At 38.6% G+C, this 25,994-nt stretch overlaps 1 protein-coding gene across 1 annotated transcript; it reads right to left on the reverse strand.

The window, feature by feature from the left end:
• Positions 1–1,416: 1,416 nt before the first annotated feature.
• On the reverse strand, positions 1,417–25,313 carry LOC149248096 (xyloglucan endotransglucosylase/hydrolase protein 9-like). Its single transcript, XM_089447593.1, has 4 exons — positions 25,084–25,313; positions 24,317–24,374; positions 6,356–6,406; positions 1,417–1,941 (listed from the first exon to the last, which is right to left on the reverse strand). Exons 1-4 carry the CDS (start codon positions 25,311–25,313, stop codon positions 1,417–1,419), a joined length of 864 nt encoding a protein of 287 aa, XP_089303719.1.
• Positions 25,314–25,994: the final 681 nt, after the last annotated feature.

A 25,994-nucleotide genomic window follows, 5' to 3' on the forward strand; every position in this document is an offset into this window, starting at 1 on the left:
GGCAGACAATAACTCCGAATCCTCCTTAAACAGTAGAAAACATCGAATGCGAACAAATTTATAGGAGGAGCATATAATACTATGAATTCCTACCTAATCACTTCATTTGTTCAGCTTGAAAGGTCATGAAATGAAATGGAATATAACTGATTACATATGAGACAAAGGGAAAAACTATGCTAAATCAACATACCACATGAATCTCGGCAAACAGAGCTGTGAAATTCCATTAAATTCTCTGCAGAAAACTGTACATTATAAAACTCTCTGCTTCTCCAGCAGCTCCCAGCGCTCAGAAAAACTCTCTCCCCTCTCTCACTCTAAAAAAAAAACTCCTCTACAAATGAATTTTTAATACATTAAATAAAAAAAACTGCCCAAAACAGGGGCGCTGTTTTTTTTTAACTGACTACCTCCGCTCTCCCTCTTTTTTATTACAAAATCATTATTTTTATAAACTACTCTAAAACAAAACAACAGATTGACCCACAATCCGGGCGCTGTTTTAACTAAAGCAATAAAAATAGAGGAGAATCCTCCATCTGCTCCTAAAGATAGAACCGTCTTCCATTATTCCAGCGTGAAGATTTCGAATGGCCCATGAAAACTGGCTGATGATAGAAATAAGTAATCGCACCTTTGAATGCCACTTTGCAACGATTGCCACGTTACTGATATATTTAATTCATATGCAGAAGGTTCTATAAAACAACGACTTATGTATAAACAACTCAATACTGTTTAAAATCCTCTGATGGCCACTTAAAGATATCAATTGGGGCGTAGATCCACTTGGAGATTTAACTGAAGCTATTAATAGAAGATCGAATCTTATTTTTCTGTTATGTAGGCTCTCATTGATGACACAATCCTCCCATGTTGACAACTGGCCAGCCACGCGGTCTTCACATCGCATACCACTCTAGAAGATGGCTTCTGCCGAAATGACCACGGAAAAGATGTTTGCCACTTTGAGGAAATTGCCATATTGGGAACGGTAATATTGAATTTTATTATGCTATAAAATTTCTATTAGCTGCTGCGTTTTGAATTTTTTCTATAACTTCATTGATGTTCATGGTCCCGAGTTCTCTTTCATCTTTGCCACTACCTTTCGACGATATTGGACCTGAGTGCCTGTTACAGGTTACAATACAGGTTTGCACTGGAGAAAGCCACAAAGAAACGTCACCAGCATAACGCTCTATCAATATGCCAAAGAATCTTTCAAGAGATCTTAGGATGGCCCTGTGAATCATGATGGGCCGTTTTTTTCTCTGAATTTGAATCAATATAGAATAGATCAAATCGCTGAGGCAAATTGAAATCAACCTGAACTGTAGGCAAACTAGGAAATACAAACCCACTGGTACTATACACTCTTTAGATTTTGACAAAATTAATGTACTGCTTGCTTTAGAGAACTAAACTGCTGCATTCTGGTGGAGGAACGGGATATCTGTTTTTGTCTCCGCAGTAGTCATAGATCATGTAATTTTTGCGCACCCACTTGGAGATGTGTCTATTAGATCTGACTTGGCACGCCCCCTCAACGCGGAAGTTTGTATAAGAAGCCGCAAAGGGAGCGTTGCTCCAATTGGTATTCACTTGCCCTCTTTGAGTAGCCCAATCATCCGCATTCCACAAGCTAGAGAAAACTCCCATGGCTTGGCTGTTCAAGAACGGCACCCACATTACTTGATTTTTCTTGTATACTCTGATGGGAGTGGCGTCCACATAGAATATGATGTGATGCAGGTTCCACTTAATGGGATATGTGTGAAAGTCCGCAGTGGGGTCGAACCACAAACAAATGCGTTGCTCTCTCTTCCCAATTTCATGGGCGTATATGTTCGTCTGCACAATGTAAGGCTCCCCAGACACATTCTCCAGAAATTCAAAATCCATTTCATCATGCTTTGCCCCTGCATTCGAAGAGAGTTGCAACATATATATTCCATATCCAATGTCAATCAACCATAAAATGCACCACTTCCTTCATCAACAGAATAGTCCCCCCCCTTGTCTTTGAATATTGAAAGGCAATGCACTCCACTTTTTAATACTCCTGAGGTAAGCCGTACCTCGTCTTCTCTCATGCCTTCCAGCCCATGTGAACTACCAGAACTTGATGACTGAGATGCCTGCATTTCTGATGTGTTGGCATGACTTATACTGCAAACTAATGTCTTCATTCCTATGATGAGAGTCCTTATTAATTTCTTGCAATCTTTTAGCTCCTGGGAAAGCCCTAAAGGGTTCTGAAGGTTCAAAGCTGTCTGCACAGGTAGCTCCAGCTTCAATCGTAAACTGTATTGTTCTTTCCCATCTTCATAATCTCCAATTAGCTGAGGAATAGTGTGCTTTAATGTACTGAACTTGCTCACAAAAGCTTCTAATATAATTCCCAGTAAGGCTCGACTTTTTCCTTGCTCGTAGGGTCCACACCTCTGATAAAGATTGGTTTAACCAAATTAAGCATCAATCGGGCAGAAGTTGTCTGCATGCTGAATGACAGCGATGAGTCATTCAAATTTCTGGAAAACAAGTTTATAGCTTGGGATAACTGCTTAAACGAAACCTTGAATCGAACATGCTGAATAACCTTTGCAAGAATATCATATGCCAATGGCTTTAATGTTTCACAAGCTCGGCCAGTACCCAATAAAACCCTCTCCTCCAATAAGGTATCAGTCAGTGTGAAAAATCCTCGCCCGAAATCTATTTGAAGAACTCGCCTTGTGTCACGAAGTAACTCTTGGCGAATCAAAACTGAATCCGGGCAAGTAACAAGCAGATTTACTATGCTCTTTGATATAATCTCTTCATATGGTTGGATAGAATCAGCAAAGCTCCCAAGTAAATATGTCAAACATGAAATAGTCTTGACTTGTGCAGACTTCAAATCAACATAATGATTTTTCAAGTGAGGTGAAACATGCTGGGGATCAGGAATGGATATTGCGTCCACCGTCAGAGGGAGGAGAACAGGCACGTTCTTTTGCATATAATGTCCATGGAAGGCAAAAAGAATTATTATAATCAAAGGGCATTCTGTAACAATTTTGAAGGACATAGTGCTTGGATTCAACTGTCCAGGAATTGGCCCTCCAGTTAGTCTCTGTGGACTAATATATCCAATGGAATATTGATTAGTTGCCAACTGACTATCATTTCCATTTGATTCATTGAAACAGTAATTGACAATGGCTTTGAAGTTCTGATAAACCATTCTGTGGCCAAGTTGTTCCTCTTTGATAATTATTGCTGCTCTAAGGAGCTGCAAAGTTTCGAAATGAATGACTGGATGTGCCACTGTAGAAAACCTCTGTACCATGATAATTGAAACCATATGAAGATAAAACTTGACCAAATTCATCAATAGTAGAGTCTGATGTATGTTTTGCTTTCTTTTGTTTTTGCAGGGATAGAAGCTTGAAGTTTGCTGCTGTCCTTTGAAAAGCTGGAGATAAATTACACAAATTTAAACAACACATTAATGATTTCTTCTTCAAAACCCCGTTTTGAAGAAGAATCAATCTCTGACAAGAGACGGAGTCTAACACTAGTGAAATCTCAAGAACTTGTAGATCAATGGCCTTTTGAATTACTGTGATTTTACTCTACAACCTTTCCCTTTTACTTTGCTACTTTATTGATATTTATGACAGTGGAAATTTTGAAGCTTAGGGCCTTCTCTTCGGGCTTCAACTCCAAAATTACCATCTAATCAACACTAAACTTTGTGAAAAATAGAATATGTACAAGTGATTAGTGAAATCAGTGACTGGGATCTATATAGTTCTTAAGCATTCGACCATTAACTGGTCCTCCTTCTACTTTTGCACCATCCAATTCTTTGAGGAAATATGCATTATTAACTCTGAAAGCATAGATTATGTAAGGGCCTTTCCGTAGGAAGTCAAACTTCCAATGTTTACCTTTTTCCTCCCTTCTTGAGTCCCATTTCAAAACTTTATCTCCTAGATAGAAATTTTTTTCCTTGGTCCTTTTGTCAAAATCTTTCTTGATTCTTTCCCGCACAATTTGGGATTTGATGTACACTTCTTCCCTAGTCTGCTGCAAGTGAATTATCTGGTTGATCCTCCTTTGAATATCATTTGGCTCAACATGTGCTTCTTGGAGAAATTTCATTACTGGTGTTCCCAAGGAATATGGGAAAACAACCTTCATTCCATAGACTAGCTCGTAAGGATTGGTACTAATGGATTTCTTAGTGGTCAGCCTAACTACCCACAAGCCATTTACTAGCTTCTTATTCTAGGTTTTCTTGTTATCTTCCAACGATTTTTTGATTATATTCACTAGGCTTTTGTTGGAAGACTCTGCTAGTCCATTTCCTTGGGGATAGTAGGCTGTGGAGTGGCCCAGGGTTATATGATATTTGTTGCAGAAATCAATCATCCTCTTTGATTTAAAAGCTGCTACGTTGTATGTGATCATTTTGGTGGGGCAACCAAATCTGGATACAATGTTGGCCTCAAGGAAACCTATTATGATAGTATCAGTAGCTTGTCCTGAGGGTATGGCTTCTATCCATTTTGTAAAATAATCAGTGGTAGTCAAGATCCATCTATGTTGGGCAAAGGAAGGGGGATGAATTTCACCAATGAAGTCAAGATCCCACTATTGAAATGGTGTTTTGGTAGATATAGGTTTCAAAGGTAGTGGCAATCGTTTTCTTTTTCCTTCAAAAATCTAACATTTGTGGCATGAGGTTACAAATTTCCTCACATCATAAAACAGAGTGGGCCAGTAAAAAACAGCTCTTAAGATTTTATCAGTTGTGGTCTTCCAGTAAAGATGTCCCCCAGAGTCACCTACATGAAATTCTTGTAATATTTTGTCAAATTATTCCTTTAACAAACAATTAAGAAGGATGCCTTCATGACTTTTCAAAAATAAAGCATTGTCAATTATGCAAAACTTCAAAGATTTCATTTTTAAGAACCTACTTTTAGTTTTGGACAACTCAAGAGGAGCTTGAAGATTTTGTAGAACATATATAATGTCAGCATACCATGGTTAGTCTATAAAGGCCTGGCTGATCCGTGGAGTTGCCATCTCCTGTTCGTTATCCAATTCTGCAATGAAATTTATGTCTAGGACCTCACAATTTGATTTACCCATGATCTTGACTAAACCTTGGCCTTTGATCAATTTTGTAGGTTTAATTTCTAAATCATATTCTAATATGGTAGCTATCCACTTCCCTCTCTTTCCTTCTGGTCCATCCTATGTTAGAATGTCTTTGACTGTAGCATTGGGAACATAAGCTACTATATGAGAGTACAAGATATAAACTCTCAAATCTTTAATAACTTTAACTAGAGAAAAAGCTTGCTTTTCCATTATATTATACTTTAAAGGTGCATCTCTCAAGGCTTTACTAAAGAAGGCTATTGGTTGTTCAAAACCCTGATCATTTTTCTGTAGTGGGAATGTAGCAATTGTATGTTCTGAGGCGAAAGAAAAAATGATGAAATCCCTATCAAACATTGGACTGATGAGAACCGGTATTTGTGTTAAAGCTAGCTTTATATCTTCAAAATACCTTTTAGCCTCTAGATCCCATCTAATAGTTGAATCTTTCTTTAACATGTTGTTTATTAATCTAATTAGTTCAGCTAAGTTTGAGATAAATCTTCTCAAAAAGTTTATTTTACCTAAAAATGCTTGTAGTTCTCTGATGTTCCTAGGATGTGGTATTTACAAAATGGCTTCAATTCTTGTTGGGTTGATCTAGATACCATCTTTGGAGATTATGTGGCCTAGTAATTTTCCCTCTTCCAACCCAAATAGAGATTTTTTAGGATTCAGAGAAATTCCATACTTCCAACACTTGGTGAAGACCTGCGTAAGATGATTCGGGTGTTGTTGATCTAATTTAGAGAATAATGTGATATCATCTAGGTATATTACCAGGAAGTCATGGATTTCCTTAGCAAAGGCTATGTCCATTTCTCTTTGAAAGGTGGCCCCTATGTTTTTAACCCAAAAGGAATTTTCACATACATGAAAGTGCCCTATGGAGTGGTGGATGCAATTTTTTCCTGATCATCTGGGTGGACTAGGATTTGGTTATAACCAGAAAACCCATCTAGCAGTGAGGTTCAGGTTGAACCTACTACCCTCTGTAATATGTGATCCATTTTAGGAAGAGGGTAGTTAGCCTTGAGTGAAACTTTATTTAAATTCCTAAAGTCAACACATAGTATAATTTCACCAGTTTTCTTTCTTGTAGGTACCAAATTAGAAACCCAATCTAAGAATCTAATTGGTGTAATAATTTTAGCTTCATACATCCTTTTGATCTCTTTTTCGATAGAAGGCAATAGAATGAGGTTAATCCTTCTAAGCTTCTGCCTAAAAGGCTTCTGATTTTCTTTTAAGGGAATGATGTGTTGTATTATGATGGTATCATAGGACTTAAGGTCCTCATAATTCCAAGCAAAAATGCCTTGGAATTATTTTAGCAATTCTATGTATTTCACTATTTCATTGGGAGGTAAAGACTTTAAAAGTTTTATCATTTTGGGATCTTCTTCAAAGCTTATGTTACATTCTTCAATGACTAATTTTAAGGGTTCCATTTTTGGCTTTTTTGGGACATCGTTTGAATCAAATAAGTCCTCCAAAGGAGTTAATACTTTGGGAAAAAAGTTATCTTTAAGATTGATGACTTCATATTCTTCATCGATTGCTTCATCAATTTCCATTTGTTTTAGGTTTCGAACATCTGATTTTGTAAACTTTGTGGGATGGAAATTATCTATCTCTTCATCTTCTACTTTGTTAATTTCTACTTCATCAGTGTAGTCAAAATCTAATGTTATGTCTGTGTCTATTTAGCTATTTACAAATTCATCATCTAAAGTTAGAAAATTGTTAATTTGTTGATCATTATCGAAAACTTGCCAGTTCTTTAAGTTGTCAGGAATAACAGGTCTATGCCTAACCTCAACAGTGTACTAATGGTTGGGCTGAAATGAACAACTTGCAAGTACTATCAAACATCACTAAACTGTGAGCATACATATTGTGTTTTCTTGGAATAATAGCAAGCTTGGTTTCTAAAAAAGTATTTAGTATTTCTATAACTGTTTCTCTATAAAATCCTAACCTATGATCCCTAGTCATATAAATAGCGTTAATTTGTTTTATTACCAACTCAGAATCTCCCATAATAGAGACTCTTATGGCTCCTAACCTTTTGACCAATTTCAGACCTAACAAAAGTGCTTCTTATTCGGCCATGTTGTTTGTACATTTAAAGTTCAACCTATAGGCTTGACCATTTGAATGATCATTTTCTAAGTTGTAAATCCATACTCTTGCTCCTGCACCTAGTTTGTTTACTGATCCATCGAATTCAAGATGCCATAGAATTTCATGTTCATAATTCTTATTGTCTGTGGGAATAAAATCTTCTTTGACTAAAGTATCTAGGTCATATTTATTATCTTAAATATCATGAATTTGGACACTTTGATTTTCTTCTGTCACTGTAATTTCTTTTGGTTCTACCATAATGCTATCTAAGGTGTTTTCTTGGGTAGATTCAACATTGTAAAGAATGAAAGAATCAATATCAGAATGCATTGAATATATAGGAAAGTTTTGAGGCCTCTCTTGGGTACTCACTACATACTTCATTAGAGTCTCTCTATATAGTTTATTAGGACGTCCAAAGACTGATATGGTAGCATACAACATGTCAAGTTGCAGAGATCCCTCGAGTTTGGCATCTCATGATCTAGACAACAACATACCATACTTAGGTGGTATATCAGCAACAACTATGTCCATCAGAAATGTCTTAGCAGGGTATTGCACTAGGGAAACACACAAGTCTTTTAAGTCTTAGGCACTTAACTTGGCTTGAATCAAAGGAAGACAGGTCTTTGTAGGGTCTAGTGATATCCAAGTTTAGCTCCTCCATAACGGATTTAGGCATAAGATTGTGTGAAGCCCTAGAGTCTAGCATGGCATTATGTAGGATTTATCGTGGATGTTAAGGTTAATGTAGAAGGGTGGTATCCCTCCTTCCGCTAGTTTTCCATTAACATCAGGACCAAAAATTAGCTCAGGTTGATCAATAAATAGGTTAACGGAGTCTTCATTTTCAACAAAGTTTAAAGATTTCCTTATTTGAGATCTGTAAGTTTCATGTTTAGCCAGTTCTATTAAAGGAACTGAAATTTTAAGTTTGGCCACCTCTGATCCCAACTTGAAAGGCAGAGGGGATTTTTCTGTTTGAACATTTGAAATATTGGCAAGGGGGTTCAAAGTATTTTGTTCTTCTTTTTCTGTGTTTGGAGCCTTTTTAATTGGATTTTCTAATACAATTTCTGGATATTATTCCATTGTTTCCTTTAGGGGAACTTAAGTGGAAGGTTGTTCATTAGAAGGTTGGTCATTGGTTACATCTTCAATGATTGGGATTGGGAGGATTTTGATTTGGTCTAGAAAGGATTTGCAGATTTTTTGTGACTAAAGGATTCTGATTTGCAACTTTTACTTTTTCAGGCTGATTAGGTATTGCTTTCTTTTTATGGTTCAGAACATCATTGTTCTTTTTTCTCTTCAAATTGTACTATTTATGCAGTTCGAAGATATTAGAATCATACCCTTGTTTGTAGTCAAAAGATTCTCCAGTTTGAGTCTGTAACTATTTAAGCATGTATAATTCCTGATCATCCTGTGTCAGAAAAATAGTTTCTTCTTCATATAACCCCATAAAGTTGATTTGGGTGTCTAGCTTAGGGTCTTCTTGATGGGAAGTTTCAGCATAATTCTCTTGGAAAGGAGGTCTAATGTTTTGATCAAGCCCATTTTTACCAGTGTTTTGGTTCTGGTTCTTCCTAAAGTTCAGATTCCTTACTAGAGGTGCTTGTTGGCTATCCCAGTGAGGTTTCTTTTCAATGTTTTCTATTATATCCATCAATTTTTCCATTCCTTTCGCTAAATCATCTATTTTTCGATCAGAGGGTTAAGTTTCATCTTTCAGGGGTGTTCTCCTTTCATTTCTAACCCTAGCTCTTTTGGATAGCAGATTAGTTTCTACGCTAACTGCAACACTTTGCATATCTTCTAGTGTAGGGGGATTCCTTTCTCTAAGTTGAAAAGCCATGTCAGTGTCAAATCCGTCTGGAAAATTTATCAGGGCTAAGCCAGGTGGAGGCCTAAGGTCAAGTGGTATTGCGTTATATACATTGTTGAATCTAGTACAGTAGTCCTGAATGGTTTCATTTGGTCCCCTCTTGAGGTTTTCATATTCAGAAAGAATTTGAAGAGGGTTCTTTTTCTTCTCCCACCTATTTAAAAATTGTTGGTAAAAAACATATAAACTATCTATACTATTAGGAGGCAAAGATCTAAACCATGTTCTCACATCTCCAGTTAGAGTTTGGGAAAAAATTCTCATTTGGACATTCCCTATGTCAATTTCATGCAGTTGAAAATAATATGTCATTTTCTTTGTGTGATGTTGTGCAATGTAAGATCCAGTGCCATCGAATAAGGTAATTTTACTCTGATAATCTGCTGGTAAGGCACCTTGAGGAGCAGGAATCATAAGAGGGGCATATATGAGTGCCATAGCTCTAAGTTGGATAGGATCGAGAACAGGATTTGGGGTAACAAGGGGATTTGGGACAACAGGTGGAGTTGAGGTAATAGGGACAATGGGTATTTGAATGATAGTGATAGGTTGATGGGGGAGTGGAGGTATGAATGGAGATGAGGGATAATCTTTAGAAGTGTGGTGAAATGATCGTGAGCTACAAGAAGTTGAAGTAGTTTCAGAAAGTTCAAGGATTCTATCAGAAGTAAGGGATGACTGAGGGGAGTCGAGAAGGTACTGATCAATTGACAAGTTTGTTCATTGGACTTCAAGTTCTGCTCTAAATTCTAGATCAAGAACTGTTTCCTCAAGTTCACTCTCAGACTTGGTTCTAAATAGGTAGTTGTCAAAATACTGGTCAAAACAGAGGTCTTCTATGTACAACCACTCAACAGGGTAGGAAATGGATCTAAATAAAGATCTTGGGCTTACTAAACTTTCTTCTCTTCTGATTATTCTCGGAATAAGGTTTGGATTGTCAAATACAAGGGGAGGATTTGGATAAAGATTGGCCTCGGTATAGTGACTTCTCCCTGAAGCTAGATTTCGAGCTTTTTCTAATTATTTTGCTTTTTATGAATTTTTGAAATAAATTCTAATAAGCCCTTTAAGAGGCTTAAAAATAAAAATTTGAATTTCTCAAAGGTTTATTAAGACTGGGGGTTTGAGTCCCCAGTATGGTCGCCACTATGTTATCACTCAGATGTTTTTTCTAGAAGTTATCAAAGAAGGAATAGTCTGAGGTAACCACAAACCTAATCTTTTAGATTTAGGTTCTAGCCAACCTAAGTCTAGAGAGGGATCTCTCTTTATGATTTAACTTTGTTTTGGGTAGGATTTCAGGTTAGTTATTAGTGCTCATGATGTTTTGTTTTGATTGGGTGGTGGAATTAAGAAAACATATGGGCAGAACAAGTATTCAGACCATTGGGCTATGGATTCAATCAAAGAGTGGCTTGAGTGAATCAGATCAATTACTAAAGTAAGAGTTCACAGGGTAGGCTATCACAGCAAAAAGAAAATCTGCAGGTTCAAATGGATGAGGTATTCCTAACCAGGGCAAAGGGCAATGCAGAATCCTTAAATGGGATTAAGATGAAGAAAAGAAGGATGATCAGTAACAAAGGGCAATGAAGAATCCTTTACTATGGACCAAGGGCGGGGAAACTACGAAAGTAAGGGAGTAATTAAGTATTCCCAGACCAAGATAGTTTAGTAGAAAAAATATAGAAAGTAAATAGTTAAAACAGAGAGCATTTAAGCTAATTCTGAGATATCATTCCTTGTTTACTTTTCATCTTTCATAAGAGACCCATGTGAATACTTATAACATGAAGAGAAAACAATATTTAAACATGAGGAGATAATACTTATTCATTTCAACTGTGCACAAGAATCCAGTGAAATGTCCTTAGCTTTATTTCATGATCCAGCGAAATCAGTCCAATCTTGAGTAAAATAGCTTATTGGCTCAATATAAAATGTATACATAAATGTATTCTAATCCATCCTAATTACTTCATTTTGTCAAGTATTTATACAAAATTTGTTACAAAATATCTCATAACAATATGAGAATTATTCTAGGAAACCGAAAATATCTTCAAGCATGAAGATAGAGACAGATGGAGAACTGTCTTCTTGCTGTCTCTTTTATTGTGATTGTGTTGGCTATTGTAATTCGGATTTGGATCTTTCAGTTGCTTGATACTTATGTGCTGGATTCACGTTATGTCCTCTAACTATTCATACTCTTTACCTCCTATGCTTTGACTTCTGCTTTACCTATTTTACCTGGCAGCCATGTTTTACCATATAGATTTACTGTAGAAACTTTATAGTAAATCTGTTAGTTTCATCCACTATTCACTATCAGGTAATTTCATCGTTATCATCTTTCTATATATCTTGTCAGCCTCTATATACTTAGCAAAATTTGGCATGCTGACGAACAAGTGTTTAACCTCATGTTCTACGAAAAACATATTTTCTAGACTATCATATAATACCTTTCCAGTGGGCAAAGATTTTACCCCTGAAGTAATAGCTTCACTTCTGGCAAGCTTGTTTAGTCTTTCAATATAGTCATATTGGGTCATCAGCTTGTCATGTATTACCATGGGACTGGGGAGTCCTTTTTCTCTTAAAATACCATACTTTTTCATAAATATATCAATGTCTACTTGGATACTCTGGCATTTTTTCTCAAGATTGAGCATAAGGTTCCTCTTAGTGAGAACCTTCTTGATTTCTATGATAGTTCCTATTCTCTCTTCTATTTCTAGTTCATCAAGCTGATACCTTTTTCTGTTGTTCAGGAATGTTATCAATTGGTTGGCTTCTTTAGGCTTTTCCCCAAATTCTTCCATTGTCTTGCAGATTTCTTCTGTAGCCACTTTTACTAGTTCAGTCTGTTCAAAAATTACTTGAATAGAAGGCAAAACATCATTGATGGAGTCAATGATGTTGGTCTAAATAATTTCCTTCATGTCTCCCAGTGGTTGTTGCAATGTCAAGTCCTTTTCAAGGACTTTTATTCTCTCTCCCATTCTTTGATTCTTTTGAGCTTCTTCTTTCTGTTGTATCTGTGCAAGTTTGCAATTAGTTTCCAAACATGACACTTGTTCTCTAAGTTTTTTGAGCTTAGTAGCCTGGATGGTCATTTCCTCCATGGATTTTACCAATTTAGCTATCTTTTCTGTGGATGTTGTTGTGCTTGTTGATGTACTTGTAACTGGTAGAGCAGTAACTGGTGGAACCGTTGGTGCTAATGAAGTAGCCAATGTGGAGGGTACTGCTGTAGAGACTATAGGAATTACAGTATGAGGAGTGGTGGCCAACTCACTCTATTTAGACTGTATCAAATGATCCAACTCTTTCTCTGTTTCTTTTAGTTGTTCATTCAACTTAAGGACTAAGTCCATAAGCTCTTCCTCCTTCCGAGTTTCCAATACTTCAGCTGTTTGAGGATGATGCAGAGGAGGAATTTCGAGCTTCTTTTTTAGTGCAGCTATGTCATCATTTTTCTTTCTAATACGATTTTCTACAACTTTCACATCTTTGGGATCATGCCCTAGTTCTATGACTAAGTCCTCTAAGGACATTATTATGGTATCTTTAGCCTATGAAGAGGCCTTCTCTAACTTGAATTGCACTAATATATTATTCAGTGAATTTTGGAGTTTGTGAGCTACAATTGCCTTGCTAGTCAAAGTGGAATAGACCATTTCCCCAGTCTGTTTGTGTAACTCTATTTGGTCAATAGGGTGGATATCCTTTGCCAATACTTCAAATTCTGTTTTCAAGTAATCGCAATTGACCTAGGCTGCTGTGTAGTAGGCTTCATAAAAGTCATCTACATTTTTCCTTCTTTCACATCAAAGGCTAACATTAGCCTTGTATGATTTGTAGGAGCCATTATAAGGTAATTTGCATATCTTTGGGCCATCAATCTTTCATTTATGGCCTTTATTTCTTTGTATCTCTCTCTGATGTCTTGGCTCTAGCCACTTGGAGCTTTGAATGAGGATACTTCCATGCTCTGTTGTCTCTCTGGCATTTGGGCCTGTGAGGTGGAAGGTTCTTGTGTACCACCTGAGGGAGTGGTTTTCCTACTTTGTACTCTTTTCGTTTCTTCAGTAAACTCTTGTTATGAAAATGGATTCAACCTTTGCCTCTTGATGTAATTTTGGGCAACAGTTCTGCTAGAAGGAGTGGCCTCCTATATATCTCTTTTAGGATTCCTCTCCTCATTTAGAGGAGTCTGTAAAATAGGAGTGTTAGAGCCTAAATCTATCCCACGCTGAGAAAGGTGGGATCTAGGACCAACATCAAACCATGCTTAACTTGGTAGCTAGCCTTACCAGGTCGGGAGAGGGCTCTCTCCGGGTCAATCTCAGCAAAATATGATGAATAAGGGCTTGAGAGGACTAATGTTGTGACTGATTTTAGGCTAGGTATGTGTGAAAAGAGTTTGATTGAATAACATGATGTTTTTGTTGGCTCAGATGGAAAGGCAACGTTTGGGTGCGAGGAATGAGGCTCAATCTTGTAGCGATCTCAATGGGGAAAGGTAGGAAACTGATTTGGCACTTCAAATTTGAATGGGATGGAGAGATTAGATAGGTGAGGAGCTGAAGAGGGCAAGAAAAGCCATGGATCCTGTTCAAACAACTGAAAACATAAAAAAACTAAAGCAAACCCTAAGTAGAGCACTGCAATTTCAATGGATTCTACGTTCACTCTTGTTTGATATAGTTAAGAAGAAACAAGATGGATAATGTCATACATACACATAATTAAATTCAAAAATACAGAAGAAAGCATTGTACCAAAAACAAATGCCACATGAATCCCAAAGAGTGTTGTAAACCCTGGTCTCAATTCCTTAGCCAAAATGCTGATATGAGTGTACAATGAAGCTCCTTGCTTTCTCAAAAGTCCAACCATGCTAATGACTGAAAAATCATAAGATATAGACAAACCATAGCTCATCCTAGCCTCTAGGGGTCGAGCTCACAAGTTTAGGAGCTGTTCCAACTAATTCTAAACTGAGAACTAGAAATTAGGCAGTGGAACAACATGCCTCTAGAAACAAGGGAACTGATTCATTCAGTTTCAAACAACTTTTTGATAGATGAATCTACCTCCATAAGTGAAAATTTGACATATTTACATAATGATCCATCCATTTACATTAAATTACATCATAATTTTGACATTAAGAAGGAGAAAAAGTCAAACTGTCAAAAGCTAGGTGAAAAACAGAGTATACTTGGTCAAACTGAGCCAAATTTCCCCTATGTGCTGCGCTGATTTCTCTATGCATAGCGCCTGTTTGGAGCCACTTTTGGAGGCCCTAACGGTGTCCAAATTTGTTCCAAGTGTGCTTGTTGGAAAGTTCTCCCTGTCTACTTTCCAACCCAAGTAGAATTTTTGAATATTACCTCCATTTTCCCCTCCAAAATTTAGTTCTCCGAACACTGCTTCTTGTGTGTCAAAATAGGGGCAGTAAGGTCATTTTTTGAGTATTTTTGACCTTTTTGAGGGCTCAAAACCCATCAAAATTTCTTGGAAATTGGTAGGCAGGCATATTTTTCCATGATATATCCAAAAATGCTGAGTTTATTTCATTTGGAGGCTCCTATCAAAAGCGAGCGCAAGGTGGCGCGGCGCATAGCCAAGAAAACTCTGTTTTTTGTGCCAAAAATTCCAAAAATGCAAAAAGTGTCCCAAATTTTTTGAAATTTGGGATGAGTCTTCTTCATCAAGCATTGTGTTAGGCCAAGGAAGCCTCAGCCAATATGTGAAGTCTATCATGCTCCTTTCAACTCCTTGATGCTCTCTCCAATTTTTCCTTTAAGCTCCTGATTCTCGCGTTGCAGACTTTGTTTCTCGCCATGTAATGATAAGCCATATATCTCAACAATATCTTCTCCTTGTTGGCCTTCTCCAACAACCTCTCTAAGTGGATATTAGCTCTTTCAACCCATAATTCTCGATCAGCATTGATTTCTTGCTCAAGTGATGTGAGCTTCACCTTCCTCCTTTTGGCAGCTTGGCGGTTTTCCCGAATGTTTTGCAACTCCATAATCGCTTGTTGATCCTCAAGTTGCTTGTTTCTTTGTTCCAGGTACTTTATTATCAACTTAGCCCTTTCCAAGTTGAGGGACAAAGCATTGATATCTTCCTGTTGCTCCTGGATGACTTTGAGATTTGAGCTTTGTGGGCCCACATCAGTATCATCACCCTCAATGAGAATGAAATCAGTTTCCTGCTCACCTGAAGGCCCATCATCCTGTAATGCCCTGTTGCCTTTGTCCTGAACCTACTGTGCTGATGAAGGAAGCGAGACCCCTTCCACCCTGGGTGGAGATAATACTCGCTTTGCTGCTGCGAACAACCGTCTAGTGCCCTTTTGATAGGTGACAAACATCGACATACTAGCGGTCTGTGTCTCATGACCCTCATACTAATATGAAGGTTCACCTGTCTCATGCAAAGCCTCTAGAGGTCCCTGAGGAGCTGTGAAAAACTCACGAGAAATGAAGTCCTCCCAAGTGATGCCCTGCAAACCAAGTTGATGGATGACCATAGTTTTAATGAGAGAAAATTGATAAATACTGTTAAACTGCTGCTGAGGAGTCTTGTGTTGTACTAGGGTGGTCATCTTCTCAATATTTTGGCACATGAATTAGGGGAGATTCATCATTCTCACCCTGGTAAAGTGCATCAACAAGCTGATATGATAGGGATATAAATGAGAAAACCAACCCTCACAGTTGAAATACTTCATTATCAGTTTCATCAAAGGAGCATAGGAATCTTTTAGGTACCGAAAAGGGAAAACTTTGTTGAGTTGTCTCAAATAATCTGGCTTGATGTATGGTTCATAATGTTTCCTGTCTATTTGCTACCTTTTGTTCCATTGCTCTCCAATAGTAGGAATATCGGTAGCTAGAGAAATAGATTCTAGTGTTAAAGTGAATGTTACACCAGCTAGAGTGCATTGACCATCATGTAAATGATCCGAATCAGATCCATAAATGACTATCAAATAACCGTGACTAAATCGGGTCGAACAAATTTTGAATGAAATCTAAAATAGCAATCGAAAACACCCTGAACCAGTGGCCATTGTAGCCGGTGTGGAACGACGAGGACGTTGGTCAAAGCATGCTCACCGAGGCCCATGGAGACTATGCAGGAGGTTGATGTAGCCCCTGGGAGCCCCGGAACAAGAAAAGGAGTTGATTTTTGATGCGCATCGCTGGGCAAACAGGGCCGAAATGGAGGGGCCTTAAGCCCTTGGTCACGTTGGGAACCAGAGGACCGCGGGCGGAGAAATGAAAAGCACCAATGTATGAAGGTGGGACCAATGACCTAGAAACCGACAGTTTTGATCGGGGCGCCCTTGAATGGTAAGAGGTTTTGGAAGAGAGTGGAGCGATCCCACTCAGTGATCGACACGTGGCAGTGGAGGTCAGAGAAAAACTGCCATGATCATGCGTTATCAGTAGAGCAAGTCAATGTTGCTCGACGTGCGTATGACGTTAGATATTGAGAAGCCCAGATAAGACGACTGAGATTGCGCCCAATATAAAGAAGCAGAATCGACACAGAATTAAGTTGCATTCTAAAGGGATTTGGAATCTGTTTGACCACCACGGTGGGGCAAGAACTTATCCATGACATAATCGAAGAAAAGAATAGACGAGTAGGCTGGCACTGTTCCAATGGGTACACGTGGCTACTTCCGAGCATTCATGTTGACGCTGAACAGGGAATTCCTAGCTCGCAGGTGGAAGGAGAATCAACGTAGGTGGGAGAGGAATCGAACAGGCACAGGGATCGAATGACTAAAGCCATGAACAGAGACAGTCGAATTCAGATTCAAAGAGAGGAGGAATAGAGAGAGTCCAAGCGACCAAGAGAGACAGTGAACAGTGAACCCTGAGAGGAGGACTGAACATAGAGAACACTAAAGCCAAGCAGAGGAGACAGAGGGCCGAGCTAACCAAAGGCAAGATCAAGCACCAGAGAGCTTGAAGATTCAAGCCTTCCCATAGAGGAATCTGTCCGAATTGAGCATCACAGTTGGCTCTTTCCACTATAGACCGACGGTCACAGGGCTTGTAGGAAGAACAAGAGTCTGGGTACTCTGAGTGGCTTGGGGAATCCAAGAACCACCCTGCCAAGAAAAATCTGCTTCAGGAGAACTCACATTGAGCCCCTGTATTGTAATTTCTCTGTTGTAAGACACAATAAAACAAGGCCACCACTGAAGCTGGACCGGAGACATAGCCCTGGAGAATAGGGTGAACTTCTTATTAAAAATTGTTTGTGTCTTTGTGTTTCTTACTGTATTTCTCTACTGTATTTCCACTTATTTTCTGTGTATTGGAAATATGATCGATCCGTTGCTTAAATAACACAGAACACACACCATCACATGAGTCTGTAATACCTTTTGTTTTAATAAATCTTTAACTGAGGTCACCCATAGGGTGATTATCAGATTAAGTGGTATCGGAGCTCTAGGTTGTAAGGTTAGACAAGCTTGTGTTGGTTTAGCTATGAATGCTCACTAGATCAAAGCTCAAATTAGGAGAAGGAGAGTTGGTGGAAACTAATCCTGAAATTGGGAGAGTCTATTCTTGGAAGACAATGTCAGAGGAAGGTTCTATAGGGCCAGACCCTCAATTCATAGAAATTTTCCTATCTATAAAGTCTATGGTAGAAGAGATGTATAGGGACTTTAGAAAGCATAAGGATGAAGATTCATCAGGCTCTAAGCAAGATAAAGAAGAAGATGAATCTCATTCCCATGACCACTCCAACAGAAAGGGGAAAGAGGAGAGCTTTCTCACACCCCCTAATAGCCCTGTGCATAACAAGAAAGCATCTTTGATTAAGTTAGATGTTAAATTTGATTTGCCTATATATGATGGAGAGCTAAATGCTGAAAAGTTGGACAATTGGATAAGACAAATTGATGTGTATTGCAGAGTACAAAACATAGACTCAGACAAGAGTAAGATTCAGCTGGCAAGCCTACGCCTAGGAGGCATTGCCTTGGTTTGGTGGGAAGGCAGAACCCAAGCTAATATGAAGAAGCATGGTAAGACCATCTCTATCTGGAGTGAATTTGTTGCTGTAATAAAAAAGCAGTTCTATCCATTGGTCTACATGCAACAAGCCATGATGAGTTGGCAAACTCTTCGGCTGTTGAAAGGGAAAAGTGTACAAGGGTATACTCAAGAATTCAAAAAGAGAGCATTGATGTTGGGTATCTCATTAGACTCACCAGAGACTATTTTGAAGTACATTGGTGGTCTACACAGCTACATGAGGCATACGATCCTCATGTTTAATCGCACTAGTATAGATGAGGTATTTGTACAAGGTACTCATCTAGAAGCCAGATGAAAGAATGGAAATCTAGAAGTTGGGGGACCATCCTAATCCACTGTAAGCAAGAATAAGGAGAAAAGGAAGTAGAAATTGAAAGAAAGGAAGGCTAACACTACACAAAAAGGCAAAGCTTCATGCACTCACTGTAAAAAGGAGGGGCATGATGATGAGCACTGTTGGATTCTGCATCCACATCTGAGACCTAAGAAGTCCGAGGGCAAGAAGAAGAAGACTATTGTAGCTATTCAGAAAGATTTGGGGTCAAACTCGGGAGATGAAACAATCATTGCAACCACATGTGTAAAAGGTGATAATTCTGAAGCATCTACTAGTAATTCTATTCAATCTGTTATTAATGAAGAACATGAGAGAAAAAGACATGAGCTTTTCCATATTCGAGTTGTTTCCAAAATCAAAAGATTGATACTTTGTTTGATAATGGCTCACAAGTAAATCTGATTTCTGAAGCAATTGTAAAGAAATTTGGATTGGGAACTACACCTCATAAGAAACCATACCCATTAGGATGGTTGAATGATAAAGCACAACTACGAGTGACTCGACAATGCAAACTCAATTTTTCTTTTGGGTTAGCATTTGTAGATGAGGTTGAGTTAGGTGTAATTCCTTTGGATATATGTGGAATTGTTTTAGGAATTCCTTACTTGTATGATATAAAGGATATTTTCTATAGAGCTGAGAACAAGTATCTACTTGTTAAAGAGGGAATCAAATACATTGTAAGAGCTCATAAGCTCAAGAATAATTATACTCTCATAAACTCAGGACAGATGAAAAGAATGATAAATTCATGCAAACATTTCTTACTAATGGTTGTAAATGAAAGGAAAACTGATAAAATCAATGTATTTGAGGGTTGTAATTCTGATCAGCAAGATGATATAGAAAAGATTGTTTCCAAGTATGTTGTCATGTTTCAAGAACCTCAAGGTCTGCCACCCAAAAATGGAATAGTAGATGATATTATTTTGCAGCAAGATGTTCCTTTGCCTAACATTGGGATGTATAGGGTATCTGCTTTAGAGAATGTTGAAATCAAGAAGCAGGTGTAGGAGTTGCTCGAGAAAGGGTTTATTAGGCCTAGCATGTCACCATGTGGGTCACCAATCATTTTGGTGAGAAAGAAAGATGGCTCGTGGAGAATGTGCATTGATTATCGAGCACTGAATAAAATAACAATAAAAAATCGTTGTCCCCTTCCTCGCATAGATGATCTTTTAGATCAATTAAAGGAAGTTGTTTATTTCACCAAGCTAGATTTGCATAGTGGATACCATCAGGTCAGAGTTGCAGAGCAAGATCCATGGAAGACCGCTTTCAAAACAAAGCAAGGATTGTATGAATGGTTGGTTATGCCTTTTGGCTTGAACAATGCCCAGGGAAAATTTTAAGAACCCCCCCTAAATTTATAAATATAATAAATGGGCGAATCTCCATGGTATATAGGAAAAATGGAAGGCGATTTTATCAATAATATAATATGTATATATAATTTTTTGGCGAATCTCTCACCAGGCATGGCGAATATTTTACTCAATTATAAAATCTTGTAAGATCTTAGGCGAGTCTTTCACTAAATAATAAAACTTTGTAAAGTCCTAGTGAATCTTAGCATAGGCTACATGCTGGTTTAATTCCCCCATTTAAATAGGCTACATTCCAGGTGAATACCATGGGTCAATACCATGTGCCATTTTGGTGAATACCATGGGTCAATACCATGTGCCATTTTTATTTTTATTAATTCTAATATTAGGGTTAATAATGGTTTTTTGCATGGTATTAATAACAATCTAGTCCATGGTATTTGTCCCATAGTATTTTGGCCATAGGTTTCACCTAAATAAAACCCATTTTTTGAGTGTTCGTAAATATAAGGTGACTTATGGAGTAAATATAAAAAAATGTTTTATTTGTTTACCATACCTCTGGTTTATTTATATTTTTATTAATTTACCATACCTCTTTTACAAATATGGTATTTGGCCCATAGGATTCACTTAAATAAAACCTCTTTCTTGAGCCTTCATAAATAGAACGAGGGTTATGGACTAAATATAAAAAGAGGTTTTATTTATTTACGATACATCTAGTTTATTTATATTTTTATTTATTTACCATACCTTTTGAGTAAGTATAAAAAGACGTTTTATTTATTTACCATACCTCCACTTTACTTATATTTTTATTTGTTTACACCCTTACATGTATATAAGGTGACTTATGGAGTAAATATAAAAAATGTTTTATTTATTTACCATACCTCTCATTTATTTATATTTTTATTAATTTACAATATCTCTTTTATAAATATGGTATTTGGCCCATAGGATTCACTTAAATAAAACCTATTCTTGAAAATGGGTGAATGGGTTCACTTAAATAAAACCTATTCTTGAAAATGGGCGAATGGAAGGTTGTAAGTCCTAATTTCAAGGGCTAAATTTACCTTTTTTACCCTCTCCCTTAAAATAAGGTGGGCTATTTGAGGTGATTTGTAAAAATGTACTATGATACAAAATATTCGCCCACTAAAAATTTAAAACCCCTTAATTTCGCCAAAGGGCGAACATTCGCCCCTAAAATTATCCTTGACAATGCCCCTGCTACTTTCATGAGATTAATGAATGATGTACTCAGACCTTTTCTTGATGATTTTGTTATTATGTATTTGGATGACATTCTGATTTTTAGTAAAATATGGGAAGAACATTTCAAGCATGTTAAGCAGACTTTAGATGTTTTGAGAAGAGAAAAACTTTATGTTAAACTTTCCAAATGTGAATTTGGCAAAACCTCTCTAAATTATTTGGGTCATATAGTAGTGGGAGGTAAATTGAAAATAGATCCCTCTAAAGTGGCAGGCATCATAAACTGGCCTAAACCCAAGTCTGCTACAGAAGTGAGAAGCTTCTTAGGAGCAACACAATATTGGAGGAAGTTCATTTCAATTTTTTCCTCAATTGCAGCTCCCTTACATGCTTTGACATGATTGAACAAGGTGTTTCAGTGGGGAGGCAAACAACAGAAAGCCTTCGACACCTTGAAAGACAAGATTAGTACAACACCTGTACTAGCACTGATAGATCTACAAAGACCATTTGAGATCCAAACTGATGCCAGTGACTATGCCATGGGAGCAGTGTTGACACAGCACGGTAAACCCATATGTTATCATTCTGAGACTTTTAATCCTACAGTAGTTAACTATCCTACCTATGAGAAAGAATTGTATGCATTAGTTCAAAGTGTGAAAAAGTGGAAACATTGCTTAATGGGCAAAGAAACAGTAATACACACTGATCATCAGCCACTTCAATATCTACACTCCCAAACTAAGTTGCAACAATCAAGAAATTATAGATGGATGGGTTTTCTACAACAGTTTCATTTAGTCATCAGATATATAAAGGGCATACATAACAAGGTTGCAGATATGTTATCGAGACCCATTATAAATGCATCTACCATACTTAAGCATAACTTTTTGCTGCAAGAAAGCTACATAGAACAGTATGCTCAGGACATGAACTTTAAAGATGTATATGCAACTTTGAGTCAAGGAAAAAGAGTAGAAGAATTGGACTATCATGTGAAGGACCAACTCCTATATCGATGTGGGAAACTCTGCATTCCACAAACTGAGAGAGTAAAGATAATTATGGAAGCACATACTTCTCTGATATTAGGTCTCTTTGGGGTAAGTAAAACAGTTGCACAGCTGAAAAGGTTCTGCTATTGGCCGCAAATGAATGAGACAGTTTCTAGGTATGTAAAGGGATGTGCTATGTGTGCTAAAAGCAAGCCCAGTAACAGAAAAATAGGCTTATACACTCCATTACCAGTTCCTTCTCACCTTTGGGAAAGCATTTCCATGGATTTTGTTGGAGGACTGCCTAAATCTAGGAAAGGTCATGATTATCTATATGTTGTTGTGGATAGGTTCAGTAAAATGTGTATTTTGATACCCTGCAGTAAATAGATTACAGCTGAACAAACTGAAAAATTATTCTTTGAACATGTATGGGTTCATTTCGGATTACCCACTTCTATTGTATTTGATCGAGACACCCAATTTGTGGGGAAGTTTTGGTCAAGTCTGTGGGAACTAATGGACACCAAGTTAAAGAAAACACAGCTTTTCATCCACAAACAGATGGCCAGACAGAAGTATTTAACATGACAGTGATCCAATTACTGAGAGGATATTGCAGCAAACACCCTAAGCTTTGGGATGAACACTTGTGTTATGTGTAGCATGCTTACAATAGAGCCAAACACTCTTCTACATAGAGATCTCCTTTTGAGACCTATTTTGGTTTCATACCAAGGTCTCCTTTGGATTTTGTCTTTGGTAAAGATACCATGGTTGATAGACACAGTGATGTGGGCATGGCAACTAGGTTCATTGAAAAGATCTAGGAGATCCACTAGGCAGTATAGGAACAACTGGAAAAGAGCGAGGCCAAGTACAAGGCTAGGCATGATAAGCATCAGATGGAGCATAGTTTTCAAGTTGGAGACCAAGTCTGGCTGTATATCAGCAAGGACAGGATGCAAGGTGAAGGTAAAAAGCTAAAACCTATCAAGTATGGACCCTTCAGGATACTTGAGAAGATTGGTGAAAATGCTTTTTTCCTTGATCTGCCAGCTTACATGCACATCTACTCAGTCGTGAATGCAGATTGCTTGAGGTTGTTTAAACCTTCAATGGTTAAGGACCTTGAAGAGCAGAGTCAATTACCTTCTATTGACGACCTACTACCTGAATATCTTAATCAGTTGCAGGAAGATACAGTACTGGACAGGAAGGTAAGGAAGATGTGCAGTGAACAAGTGAAGTACCTCAGGATTGGGCTTAAAGGATCGAAACCAAGCAGTGTGAAGTGGATTGAGATTGGACAAGTGAGACAACAGTTTCCTCACTTAGTCGATGCTTGAAGAAAACCAACTTTTGGTGGTCCAAAAGCTTTTTAGTAGGGAGGTTGTGATCTGAATCGGATCCATAAACAACTGTCAAAGAACCATGACTAAATCAGGTCGAACAAATCTCGAATGAAATACAAAATAGCAATTGAAAACACCCTGAACCAGTGGCTATGGCAGCTGGCGTGGAATGACGAGGACCTTGGTCAAAGCGCGCTGACGGAGGCCCATGGAGACTGCGCAGGAGGTCGATGTAGCCCCTGGAAGCCCCGAAACGGGAAAATGAGGTGATTTGCGCATCGCTGGGCAAACAGGGCTGAGAATGGAGGGGCATGAAGCCCTTGGTCACGTTGGCAACCAGAGGACCATGGGCGGAGAAATGAAAAGCACCAACGTACGAAGGTGGGACCCATGACCTGGAAACCGGCGGTTTTGAGCGGGGCACCCTTGAACGGTAAGAGGTTTTGGAAGAGAGCAAAGCGATCCCACTCAATGATTGACACGTGGCAGCAGAGGTGAGAGAAAAATCGCCGTGATCGCGCGTTATCAGTCGATCAAGTCAACCGCACTCAACCTGCATATGAAGTCAGATCTTGAGAAGCCCAGATCAGACGGCTGAGATTGTGCCTGATAGAAAGAAGCGGAATCGACACGGAATTAAGCCCCGTTCTAAAGGGATTTGGAATCCGTTTGACCACCATGGTGGAGAAAGAATGTATCCATGACATAACCAAAGAAACGAATCGACAAGAAGGCTAGCATTGTTCCAATGGGGACACGTGGCTACTTCCCGAGCATTCATGCTGATGCCGAACAAGGAACTCCCAGCTCGTAGGCGGAAGGAGAATCGACGTAGGCGGGAGAGGAACTGAACAGGCACAAGGATCGAATGACTAAAGCCATGAACAGAGACAGTTGAATTTAGATTCAGAGAGAGGAGGAATAGAGAGGATTCCAAGTGACCAAGAAAGACAGTGAACAGTGAACCCTGAGAGGAGGACTTAACATAGAGAACAGTAAAGCAAAGCAGAGGAGACAGAGGGCCGAGCTGAACACAGGCATCATCGAGCACCAGAGAGCTTGAAGATTCAAGCCTTCCCATAGAGGAATCTGTCTGGATTGAGCATCACAGTTGGCTCTTTCCACTGTAGACCAAGGGTCACAGAGCTGGTAGGAAGAATAAGAGTCTGGGTACTCTCAGTGGCTTGGGGAATCCAAGAACCACCCTACCAAGCAAAATTTGCTTCAGGAGAACTCACATTGAGTCCCTGTATTGTAATTTCTCTGCTGTAAGACACAATAAAACAAGGCCACCACTGAAGTTGGACTAGAGACGTAGCCCTGGAGAATAGGGTGAACTTGTTATTAAAAACTGTTTGTGTCTTTGTGTTGCTTACTGTATTTCTTTGCTGTCTTTCGACTTATTTTCTATGTATTGGCAATCCGATCGATCCGTTGCTTAAATAACACAGAACACACACGATCACATGAGTCTGTAATACCTTTTGTTTTAATAAATCTTTAACTAAGGTCACCCATAGGGTGATTATCAGATCAGTAAATGAAACACAAACTACCGGGCCAACTCATGGTGATACTGAATTCTAGCAACCGTCTCACAGAACTCATAGTAGGGCTGGTGTTGGAAGCATGTGATGGCGAGAGGGCAGGCCTGTAGCTCAGCAAGGGTAGTGGGCTCCTCTCGTATATTTTTGCCACCTCTGTGAGGCCTCCTCGGTGCATGTACCTCTATAGGAGAATCACTGTGTGTCTCTTCCTCATGGTCATATGAAGGATCAAACTCCATGCTTGCTAGTGGTTGTGTTTCCTTGATCAGTAGTAGGAGGTTTATGGTGTTTTTTGATTTTTTGTCACCAAGGGAAAAGTATATGAGGGACTGTGGAGGGAGAGAGTATGAGGGATTTTGGGGCTGTTGTGACAGGGTTTTGTTTAGGGAAACAGGGGATTAGGGAGTAATATGTAAGCTTTAAGGACAACACTTAGGGTTTAGGGATTTATATTTAGAATTTAGGAAAATGGGAATTGGGGATAGGGATAGATGATCTTTTGGGAATATGGGAGTTAGGGAATGGGGGAATAAGCTAGGAGAAAATGAGTGAAGGAATGGCAAAATGGACTTGGCAACCAAATGATAAATGCAAACCCTCAGCATCGTTTTCTTTGAGAAATGGCAAGGGAGTAGGGTTTGATTTTCTTCACGTAACCACCATAAACCTTAAAGAAAAACTCCTTCACTAGCAATTAAGAGATCGTGACTTACTTGCACAATGAAAGATTTGCACGTTTTGGGTGATTTGAGGGAGTTGTTAAAGAAATCGGGCTTGGCAGCTCTGTGCACTGCGCCTCAAACCCAACCCACTGCGCCTCCTGAGTGCATCGCACCAGTTGAAATTTGTACAGAGAATCATGGCCCTATGCACTGCGCTGCTTGTGTGTGCTGCACCACTCACCCAGTGCACCGCGCTTC

This window comes from Pinus tabuliformis, chromosome 7 (genome assembly GCF_031772625.1).
Source record: "Pinus tabuliformis cultivar Carrire ecotype Pingquan chromosome 7, CPIR1, whole genome shotgun sequence".
NCBI classification, from domain to species: domain Eukaryota; kingdom Viridiplantae; phylum Streptophyta; class Pinopsida; order Pinales; family Pinaceae; genus Pinus; species Pinus tabuliformis.

What these genes read in the sequence shown, in the direction of transcription:
- LOC149248096 (XM_089447593.1), bottom strand. Translation starts at nt 25,313, where the DNA reads ATGGAGTTTGATCCTTCATATGACCATGAGGAAGAGACACACAGTGAT. An exon ending in TATCACCATGAGTTGGCCCG is followed by an intron (nt 24,375 to 25,083) that starts GTAGTTTGTGTT and finishes GTGCCTGTTCAG; the next exon opens with TTCCTCTCCCGCCTACGTCG. An exon ending in AGCTGGGAGTTCCTTGTTCG is followed by an intron (nt 6,407 to 24,316) that starts GCATCAGCATGA and finishes TTCCCTTAAAAG; the next exon opens with AAAATCAGAAGCCTTTTAGG.